General features: G+C 42.1%; 1 protein-coding gene across 1 annotated transcript in view; it reads right to left on the bottom strand.

The window, feature by feature from the left end:
* The window catches only part of LOC146817301 (isoaspartyl peptidase/L-asparaginase-like), a 1,382,729-nt gene that overhangs the window by 107,295 nt on the left and 1,263,243 nt on the right, over positions 1–12,191 (bottom strand). The window contains exon 6 of the mRNA XM_085609196.1: positions 9,254–9,364. Coding sequence (XP_085465322.1) covers positions 9,254–9,364 — 111 coding nt within the window. The remainder of the gene's footprint in view (positions 1–9,253; positions 9,365–12,191) is intronic.

The raw sequence follows: 12,191 nt of genomic DNA, 5'->3' as shown, positions 1-12,191 counted from the left end.
TGTTAATGACATCACATTGAAAACTACTTCATTGAGCTGCAGACTTCTGTGTGCTAATTCTCCATCCTTCAAAATGGTTAGAGTGTGTATTCTGGGTAACAGTTTTGTGCTCTGGGTGAGAGAGTTTGCTAGACACAGAGGTATTGACAGAGACCTTGGTTTTCCTACTGTAGATATTAATTGATTTGGCTAGAGGGGGTTAAAGTGGCATCAATTGCTTCCATTTGTTGAAAGGATTATGGAGAAGCAACATCCAGACCTCATGATTGTGCACTGTGGTGGCGATGACCTCTGAACAATTAATGCAACTTTTACCTCACACTGCCTGGTGTTTTCTAACATATGCCAGAAGCAGAAATTGAACTGGTCTTCTGACTTTTGTCCACAGATAAAAAAAAGCCAGGAAACATGTTAATAAAACTGTTTCAGCATTCCTCAGAGACCATAACAGGAGCTCTGTCTACAATATTAACCTGTGCTTCAACATGCAAGGAATCTACAGAAGAGATAGTGTTCACATCACATTTGGAAGCAACAGAGTGTTTCTGAACAACTTGAAACCCTGCAATTGCCTGATATGTAGTCATCATATACACACAATAAACATAACAGCTCTTCTAAGAGCCACCCCATGTTCCAAACAGTTGTTATTTCTATCTCTAAATCCTCTTTTTAAATCCATTTTGTCGACTCCGCGGAGCCCTAGTGGATTTGCAAACCAAAAGCACATTTTCAATGCAAAAGATGACATTTAATATTACTAGTAAACGTTTCTGAAAGCATATCACAGAAGGGATAACAGAGTCTAAATAAGTATCAGTTTAGGTACATAGGTCATTTTCTCAATAGGTGTAATAGTGTCTTTATGGTTTATAAATGGCTGTGACAATGTCTGTATAGGTATGTAAATGGGTTTTACAGGATCTCTATCAGTATGTGAATGGGTGTGTCAAAGTCTGTATGGGGTTTTCAATGGGTATAACAGTGTCTGTATGAGTTTGTAAACGGGTGAGAAAGTAACTGTTTACAAGGGGAATGAATGTCACAGTGTATGTACGGCTTTGTCAAAGCAAGTCACAGTCCTTACGGGTTTGTAAATAGGTGTGACACTGTCTATGGGTATTTAAATGTGTGTGATAGTGCCTCTATTGGTTTGTAAATGGGTGTGACAGAGTCACTATGGGTATATGAATTAATGTGATAGTGTCTGTTTAGGTGCATGAATGGGTGTAACAGTGCCTATATAAGTTTGTGAATGGATGTGACAGTGTCTGTATGGGTTTGTGAAGGGGTGTAATAATGTCTCTATTAGTATATGGTTGGGCGTGACAGTATCTATTTGAGTGTCTGAATGGGTTTGTGAATGGGTGTGCCAGTGTGTCTATCAGTATGTGTATGGATGTGAGCGTGTCTGTTTTGGTATGTCAATGGGTGTCACAGTGTCTGTATAGGTTTCAAATTGGTGAGACAGAGTCTGTATAGGTTTGTGAATGGGAATAACACTGAGGTAGACAGTGTCTTTATTGATATCTGAACGGCTGTGACAGTGTCTTTATGTGTTTGTAAATGGGTGAGATATAGTCCATGGGTCTGGAATGGCTGTGACAATGTCTGCTTAGGTACGTGAATGGGTGTGAAAGTGTCTCTAGTGGTTTGTGAATGGGTGTGACAGTGTCTCTTTAGGTTCGTGAATAGGTGTAACAGTGTCTCTAATGGTTTGTGAATGGGTATGACTGTTTGTCCGTATTTCTGAATTGGTGTAAAAGTGACTGTAAAGGTTTGTGAATGTGTGTGACAGTGTCACTATGAGTTTGTGAAAGGGCTTGACATTGTCTGTATGGATTTCTCAATCTGTATAACAATGAACGTATAGATTTGTGAATGGGTGCAGCAGTGCCTGCATGGGTATAGAAGTAGGTGGGAATGTTTCTGTATACATATGTAACTGGATGTGACAGTATCTGTATGGGTGTCAGAGTAAGCCTGAGTGTAAAAATGTAAATATATAGTTTCCCACCACTCGTGCTAAATATGCAGATCCCTCGCAAAGTTACATGGGGGCGGGGCTGAGCCCCACGAGGAATCCGCGGATTTTGCGAGAGGGCAAAAAATAAATCTTTCCACATTTCTGACTATAGGACAGACCCTCACCCCTCTTTTATATTATGTACACAGGGCCAGGAAACCTCTTACCTGGCCCCTTTATGAGTTTACCAAAACAATTTCAGCCCCAAGGACTGTTTCTCCCACAAATAAAATGGCGGCTGCATCTTTTCTGTGAAGATACGGCCAGCCAATCAGAACGTTGGCAGTGAGCATGAATCTGCGAATCACCCGCGAATGAATCCGCAAGTAATCCACGTCCCCAGATATACAAATTTGTTCTCCAATTATTATCTCCAAAAAACGGAATAGATTTACACCAAGTCACAAAAAGTATGATCTACGTACTAACATCTACCTTCTTGCCAATCTTGGTGTATTTCCTTCGAGCGGTTTGGGTTGTAAGCTTGTTCAAAGTTCTTATAAGACTTAACATGGAGAAAATGTGTTTTCGGACCCCCACTTGTTTCTCGGCCACCACTCCACAGATCACCCCAAAACTAGCCAAACTCCATCAGACATACCAGGCAAATGTTTGGGGAAAATTTCATGGAGATTTATCAAGCGTTGTAAAAGATATAGGCACCTGAAAATGATTACTTCTTGTGTAAACTAGGTCCTAACTATAACTACCTATTGGCAACCGCCAGTAGGTAATATATATATACTTTTTATAGTTGTAAAATGAAATACACCACAAATGTAATACAATGAAAAATATATTTTTCAATAATAGTGCCATATCATATATATGTATACAACTAAATGTACACACATATGTGTGTATGTTTATATAAGTTTTTAAGTTGAGGAAGAGGTGTGGTGCAGCGGGCAGGGTGCCTTACTCTGGATCCCCAGTGGCAGATGAGCTCAGCACCATGTGACTCTGGGCAATAGCTCGCTTAATCTTCCTGACGGCACCCAGCTCCTTGACACCCTTGGGTAATTGTTCGCCCTTTAAAAAAACTGGATTTCATTGGATTTTCGTTTCATTATATTTTATATAGTAATACATGATACTAACATTTATTTAATTTACAATATATTAAACCTACATATCAAAATGTTTAAAATTTACTATTTTACACTGTGTATATATTAAAAAGTTATATTTGAGTATGTTTTTAACAATATTAGTGTGAAACAATATTTTTCTTCAATATCTTTGTACTTACCTTTATTAGTATAGGGAAACAATATTTTTGTAATCGATATTTTGACACAATATTTCTGTATCATGGGATATTGTTGTGATCAATATTATGTTAGTGATCCAAATGTGGTATACTTTTGTGCCTGATTCTATGTTTAATTTACAGCACAGTGATTTTTTCGTATATGGTTAAAAACTGTTATCACTTTAAAAGACAAAGGTGCAGAGGTTGTGCAACAAAAGTCCAGGTTTACACACTCACCCAAACCACCTCTCAGTGCCATAATCAGGGATTTGGGTGAGTGCCCTGATGGCAGCAAAAGTAGAGTGAGGTACAGAGTGCCTCATGCAGTTCCAGCTTTATGCACACACCCCAATCACCCTTACCAGTACTCAGACCCACAACCTGAAATCCAAGGTAGTGCTCAAATGGCAGTAAAAGCAGATTGCAGTGAAGAGTATCAACTCAGGTCCAGGTTCATCCACACACCATACTAAACCACATCACCACTCAGGGTTACATCCAGGGGTTTGAGGAAGTGTGTCAATGGCAGCAAAAGTAGAGTGAAGTACACATTTTCAATGCAGTTCAGGGTTTATACACATACCTTACTCACCCATACCAGCTCTAACGCCACAGCCAGGGATCTGGTGGAGCGCTCCAATGGCAGCTTAAGTAGAGTTCAGCTAAGGGTGTCCGGCACAGGTCTGGGTTTATGCACACATTCCACTCGCCCATACAAGCATTCAAGGCCAAAATCAGGGACTTGGTGGACTGCCCAATGGCAGACAAGGTAGAGTACAACAAGCAGTGTTGAATCCAGGTCTTAGTCCATGCACAGACCCCACTCAGCCGTAGCAGCACTCTAACAATCAGATATTTGTTGAAGTGTCCTAATGTCATCCAAAGTAAAATATGGTGAATAGTGTCCAACCCAGTTTCGAGTCTACATGCACATCTTACTCATGTGTATCAGCCCACAAGGCCACAATCAGTGATTCGGGGGCACCCCTCCAATGACAGCAATTATAACCGAGGTCTGGGTCTACACACACACCACTCACCTGTAACAGCCCTCAGGGCCACAATCAAGGATTTGTGGGAGTGCCCCAATGGTAGCTAATCAGAGTGAGATGGAGGGTGCCCAACACATGTCTTGTTTTCTGCCAATTCGCACTCAAGGCATAAAACCAGGGATTTAGTGGAGCACCCCATTGACAGAAGAGTGAACTCACACAACAGGTCTAGGTTTATGCATAATCCACACTCACCAATTCTAACCCTCAGGATGACAATCAGGGCTCTAGGGAAGTGCCCCAATGGCAGCTTTATGCACACAACCCACCCTACTTATCTACATCACCACTCATGGCCACAATCAGAGATTTGGGGGAGTGATCCAATGGCAGCAAAAGTAGGGTACTTTGGGAGTGTCTGATTCAGGTCTGGGTTTATGTACACATCCCACTTACCCATTTCAGAACTCAAGGCCAAAATCAGGGATTTGGTGAAGCATCCCAACAGCAGCCTAAGCAGTGTACAGCAAACAGCGTACCAAATCAGGTACAGGTTTAAGCACACACCTCACCCCCCCAATACCAGAACTCAGGGACCACAATCAGGGATTTGAGGGAGCACCTCAATGGCAGCCAATGTTGAATGTAACTAACTGTGTCTAACAGAGGTTCAGGTCTACACACATGCCCAACTCACCAGTAACAGCAAACATGCCACCAACACCAGCAAAAGTAGAGAGAGGAACAGGGGACTAACACAGTTTCAGGTTTATGCACAATCCCCTGTCACCCATTCCAACTCTCAGGGAAATAATCCAGGATCTAGGGAAGTGTACAAATGGCAGCAAAAGCAGAGTGAAGAGGAGATTGACCTACGCAGTTCCAGCTTCATGCAAAAACTTCACCGACCACTGCCAGCACTAGGGAGCACAATCAGGGGTTTGGAGACCTATCCCAATCCTAGCCAAAGTGCAGTGCAGTAAACCATGTGCAACCCAGGTCTAGGTCTACGCAAACAACCCACTCACCCATATCAGCACTCACAGCCTCAATCAGGGACTTGGGGGAGTGACCCAATGGAAGCAAAACTAAAATGAGGTGTAGGGTGTCCAATGCAGATCCAGTTTTATGCACACACCCCACTCACACATGCCAACACTCAAGGAGTATAAACATTGATTTGAGGGAGTTTCCCCACACCAGCAAATGTAAAGAAAGGAGGTGAGTGCCATACAGATCCAGGTTTAGGCACACACCCCACTCACCAAATTCAACTCTCAGGGCCACAATCCGCAAACTGGGGAAGTGTCCAAATTGCAGCAAATGCTGAGTGATGAGAAGGGTGTCCAACACAGGTCTAGGTTTAAGGACACATTACCCTTTGACCTATACCAATACACAGAGTCATTTTTGAAGTCACAGTCTGTATTCTTTCACATTTCTCATACAGAATGCAAAGACGTAACATGTATATGACACAGTCCTTCTTCTCACAACTTTCAGTAGGCTCTATCATGAGTACATGCATATGCGTGATGGCTACATATCAGGAAAGTAGCTTATTAATGTGGGATGGGGAATTCTATATTAGGGTGATGTGTGTATATTGTGCTGTGGTAATTGAGGGAGTGTGTTTGAGATGCCATCCCCAGATGTACATATAGCCCAAGCATGAGATGTTATAACTTATCTATGAGCCACATATCAATAAAATAAGTTAAAAAAACACGAGGTGACATCCTTCTTACCACGTACCCACACTCCTTCCCCTTTGTAAGGTTCTAGTTCAGTTGAGACACAGCACACTTATTGTGTTTTGTGTAAAATATAATCACTTACTAAAAGTGTTCGTACTGATAACCTCATCAAGTGTATGACTCTGATTCTCCTTCTGACATTCACCGCCCACACAAATATTTGCCATTGGGAGTCGTACCTATCAAGTACCCAAATACATAGGCCACGTGAACCATTGTTCAATTACAAAAAAGAGGTCAAATGTCAGGCTTTGTCATCTGACACATTTCTGCTTATTCTTTTAAAATGGAGATTATGTAAAGTGAACTATTTAACCATGTAACTGGGCTGAAAGGAAAGGCTGAACAATATATTTTTTCTAACACACAGTACAAAAGAATATTTATAAATGAACTGTTAATAATGTATAAAAATATATCAGCAGTTAGGAAACTCCAAATGAAGTGTTTTTTTGTAATTGTGAAGTGTGAAGACAACAAAGATTTTAATAGAATCAAAACAAATCAAGACACTTTATATGATGATACCCAAATTACAAATATTCACCGAATTGCAATTGCAGAAGATTATCATTTGTGCTATATAGTTTATCATTAAACTGGTATGTCTGTGCAAAATGAGTGCCCATTACAATGTGCATTCTGTAAATGACAGTGTGCTACTACACCCACATTTAAAAACACATTTGTGACAATTTGCTCCGAAATGCACCACAAGCTACATACTACATCCATACCACTCTCTTGCAGAATGGGCATGGCTCGTTTGCTACACTTGTTCTTTGTGTGACGCTTGTATTTTTCACACTTCCCACAAATTAAGCGATGTAAGTTTGATGGCAGCACCCCTTGTGGAAATTGTTCCAACACCACTAGAAATGTCTAGCTTTTATTTATTCTTTAAGTTTTATTCTGGTTGTTTTTTTCCTTTATGCTCCCAGGCTTGACGAGGGGCCTGAGTGCCATCCTGAAGGAGGACTTAAGGCAAGATTCAGAGTTTGGCAGACAGGTTACTCTGTCACAAATGTGGTAGATAGCCTGTCTGCTAAATTTAAAGTGTCATAGAATATAATGGACTTATAATATGGTGGATGGGATATCAGTCACATTTGTGACAAAGTAACCCGATCCACCAAACTCCAAATCAGGCCCCTAGTCAGGCATTTCTGAGCAGCATAAGAATATGTATTAACAGTAATGGGTGTGCAGGAGCTATTTTGTGCCTTATAAGCATAAGAAGTGTTAGAAGTAAGGCGTTTTACGACCACATTAAAAAAGATTCCTGCCAGACAGACATCCTCTTGAAGTAAGACCTATCCAATATTTCTACAGTCCTCGACCAAACATAAGGGGTCATTAGGATAGCATGAACCCACTACAAGTAGCCAGCCAGTGGGGGGTTCACTGCCATCGTGCGGCCTTTCTCCGCCCACCATATTAGGATGCGCGAGCTGTGGGCTGAGTGCTGGCGGATAGAAAACCCATCCGACATGGGTCTGACACAAGCAATCGTTACGATTGCCTGTTGGACCCGGCCAACATCTATAAACTGGTGGCGGTGCCTAGCAGGCACCGCCCGCCAGATTAGGATGCTGCCATCTGCAAGCCTTTGAATGGCGGTTCCTGGCCATTCAAAGGTTTTGCGTAGACTGACTTTGGGGGCTCATTGTGGGCCCCCATTGTGCAGGGGCACTTTTGTTTTGTGCTTGGGGGGTACCTATGGTGCCCCCCTACCTTTCCCTGCACAAGGTGGAAGGCACCGCGCTGTGCCTGCCAAGTAGTGCAGGGGAAAAAAACATAGCGGAAGGTGCTGCAGCAAGCAGCACCCACCGCAATGTTAAAACTGCATTTTGCGGTTGCCACAGTGGTGGCCGCATTGACATTAGTAGTGCGGGACTGCCGCCATATAGGCGGTCTGTCCCTGTCCACGGGACGATGGCCTACGGACTAAAGTCCATCCACCATACTAATGAGCCCCATAGTGAGTGCAACTGGTCTAACACATCTTTACCCCATTATAATACTTTGCTTTAAAGTACAGTCACAAGATTGTTCTTTTGTGTATGAAAGCTACGTGGCTTATAATATCAGCCTTTCCATGTAGGGTAATGATCACTCTAAGGCATTAAAATCACCTGGAATTTAAGTATTCATAGAAGATTAACTCATGCACAGAACGCAGCCTAAAGCAGTGTGACACCCATGCAAGATATGAGTACATTTTGCCTGGATATTGGACGTGAAACTGCTGGCATCATGGCTTTTGGTCGAATTACTGAACAATAATCTTACCTGTGGCTGATTTCCTTTTAGGCTCATTTTTGAGAGAATATCCCATAACAGCCATTTCTCAAACTTGGTTTTCTAATTGTTAGACAGGGCAGTACAATCTACAGCGAGGTTTACATATAGCATTTGTCTTAACCTGTTAGTATAGCCACCATATACAATACAGTGATACAAATACTAAAGACAGCAGAAGGAACACTAGAAGCAATCCTTTCAATAAATAAGACTGATCGCGAAAGGGATATTTAAAGTGCTAAAAGTCCGATGAGTCATGGAAAATATCCTATGAATTCTAAATTAGGCGTCTTCTGAATTGTGTGGGATAATTTATTCATGGATGACCATAGTTATTAGTTTTGCAATAATAAAGAAAATATCGTATCTCAACACTTTTCTATTTAAGTATTTTTAATAATGTGTTAACTCATTGTTGTCAATAACCAAAACCATAGGGGAAACGGAAGCAATATCATATGCATTTTAACCCGCTGAAGATATCACAGAAAGAGACATCATATAACTTTAGCCTCAAAGATACGACATGATGTTACACCACACATCTACTGACAAATGAGATACAGAACTCAATAAAAAATAACACAATGAAGGCAAATGTGCTCTACAGAAGGAGAAAAAAGGCTAACACGGGAGCTTCACTCTAGGTATCTGAGAAGTCAGGACAACCCTCTAACCATATATATCAACCAGATGCTAATTTGAATTACCATTATTGCTCCTATGCATTTGTAAGATGGTTGTTTTGTCCAGCATGTTTGTGAAATTTGTATTTTGTGGTCTATGGCTTTCTAATGTCCAGAAACAGGATGCATGGCTCAAGTCTTTGGCAATGCTGAATACCAGTTGTTTCTTGAAGGAGATATTTAAGAAATGCCTTTGTAGCCTACTTTATATAGCAGTCTCAATGGTGGCTTACCGTGCTCCATATCTAGGATAATACGTCTGGCAAGTGTAACTTTCATGATTGACTCTCCATGTCCAGTGGTAGAGACGGCACCTGCAAGATTGTCAGCATATCCTCCCGAACCTTAATAGAAATTAATGTAAACCTTATAGAGTCATGGAACGGCCTGCATTCTAAAATGTTATTAGCATTCACATAATGCAATCTTTTATGCTGATAATCAGTTATTCTCTTATTTGCCAGGATTCCAGAAATTAATTCTTGCACTACAAATTTACAACATGTAAAAGTAACATTAAGGCTCCAGTGAGTAGGAAGCAGGGACCACAAGGGAGGTATATTGTGCAATCATTCAATCTCAGTCTCTTGTTGCTGTGCTGCTGATAAATGGACTATTTTCCAGCCCTCTCACTCATATACTAATGCTACAGAATCTAGCAGCCATACAGTAAAAACAATAATTACTTGTTTTAATGTAGCCTTTCACACAGCAAGAGTGAGCTTTTTAAGAAATATATGTATAGTGTGCCAGTTTAAGGTATTCAATTGACTGACCCCAGAAGAACAAAAGGTAGACATGGTCTTGCTGGAATTCAAACCCATGGCTTGTGTGTCACAGGAGATGTCAGCAGTGAAAGTTTAACTCACTGGACCATCATGTCTTCAATCAATCATAAATCACCTATTCTGGCTTTAAAGAGGTAGGGCACAGATTTGCTGTCCTTCTTGTACGTTGGATGGAACTTAGCAGTCACTGCTTGTCTGTCTTACATGTCAGAAAGTGTCTGTATGCAAAGAACTGTAGCAGGGGGAAACCTCACCTGGTGGACTGTCACATGACTTGAGCAGAATGCTGTTCGTGAGCTGGCTGGTCATTATTATTGTGTTGGTAATACTGTAGTACAATTGATAAAAGCATACGCTGTCAATATAGTCACTTCTCTCCAACTTATTTTTTTTAATGTAATTTTTATTAGCTTTTCAAAAACATTCAGTAACAATATGGAGCTTATGTACTGTGTCGCAACTTACTAGTACGCAATACATGATATATCATCTCACCCCACATTCCCCCCCGGCTCAGAACAGTCCATATAAAAACGGACATAACATTACATTAGTGGCAGTTACATTGGACCAATAGTATACATTCATGATGAGTCTTGAGGGAAATAAAGTCAGTCTTTTCCCCCCGAAAAGGACCCCATGTCATCTGTACCAAGATTTCACTGCCTCTTTAATTTATGGAGGTAATTCATCTGGTGTTGACAGTAATTCTGCAGGCATTGCTGCCCAAGCCCTACATTATTCTACAGCTTTTCATCCTTACGTGTCTGTTTCATGTGACACCCCTCAGCATTTATCCATTCAGCCATGCCTCTTAACCAATCTTCAATTTTTGGTTGCCTAGGAGCCAACCACCCTATCACAATCATACGCTTTGCCAATATCAATTCCAGGATAAGGGATTTCCTGCCTAATGTTTTTCCTTACGAAACTGAATATGTCCCAGCAGGCCCTGGCTCATCTCCCTGGGGATCTCCAAACCCATGGCTCTGTTGACCTTGAGTATCAAGTACTGCCAGAATCTATCTATTTGAGGCCATCTCCATAATATGTTTAAAAAATCAGCAGCTTGTCCCCCACACCTGGGGCAGTCCATCGACCGGTCATGGTTCATGGCTTGCAGCCTACTGGGAGCTAAATATACCTGACCCAGGCATTGGTGGAAGTGGTCTTTACCCCCTCGTGGATTGACTCCAAGGCACTCACCATAAGGGTTGTCTCAATATGTACCTCCCATCTACTCTGCACTGATAGTGTGGCTGTGGGAGCATCCTCCCTCAAGGCCCTGTATATCTTCCAGTGTATGGGAAGTCCATGGCACCTCGGGGAACGTCAGCCAAACCTTTTGCACAGTTGCTGCTATTTTAGCAAATTGTAGGAAGTGCCCTGCCCCAAGTTGAAACACCTCTATGGCATCTACTAGAGTAATATACTGGTTGTATAAATCCCCCAGCGACTTACAGCCGCCTTTGCGCCATTTGCAAAGGGATATGGACCGTTCAATATTTTTAAATGGGCACAGTGCCCAGATACTCATATCCGGCACAAACCGAGCCCTCTTCAGCACTGTCTTAACCGCCCGCTCCCAGGCCCTGCAAACCATTCGGACCACACAGGACAGGTGAGCCGGTGCCCTTGAACCCAAAATCAGAACTGCAGGAACTGAATACTAGCTGCACGTGCCCTGTAGCAGCTTAAGTTCCCAATTATCATATTGGTCCAACCAGTGGACAGCGTGTTGGAGCTGCGCGGCCAGGTAGTAATACTCTAAGAATGGCACTTCCAGTCCACACCCACCATGTACGCATCAATGCCACCAGGCTGACTCTTTTCCTCCCAGTGTCCCACAGTAACTCCACGATCAGTTTGCCCAGATCTGTGAAGATCCACCTATGCATGTCAAACAGAGTTCCCTGGAAGAGGTATAAGCGAATCTATCTCATCATCCCGCAGTCTTTTTCCCCGCATTTAATCACAACGTGGTCGTTACAACGACCGAAGTGTGATTCCGCATACCATTACACCGCAAGTAGGAACAATGACTTGCGGAGGGGTGGGGGCGCTGGATGTTGGAATAGTATAATTTACTATTCCAACTCCAGTCTGTGCGGACACTAGGGAATGTGTTGGATTTTAAATCCAACGACCTTCCTCCCCCTTCCGTAAGTCGTTGTTCCGACTTGCGGAGTAATGGTATGCGGAATCACAACGTGGTCATTGTAACAACTGCGTTGTGATTCCCTGCGGGGACAAAGTTTCGCGGTAAACTTTGTTTACCGGTATAAGCACCTGGTAAGCATTATCATCTGTACCAGGGCGCTCTTACCCATCAAAGACAGTTGAAGGGTGTTCTAGAATTTTATAGTGCGCTTCAAGCCATCCA

The sequence above is a fragment of the Triturus cristatus genome, chromosome 6 (assembly GCF_964204655.1).
Source record: "Triturus cristatus chromosome 6, aTriCri1.1, whole genome shotgun sequence".
Classification (NCBI taxonomy): Eukaryota; Metazoa; Chordata; class Amphibia; order Caudata; family Salamandridae; genus Triturus; species Triturus cristatus.
This window is presented reverse-complemented; position numbering and strand designations above follow the sequence as displayed.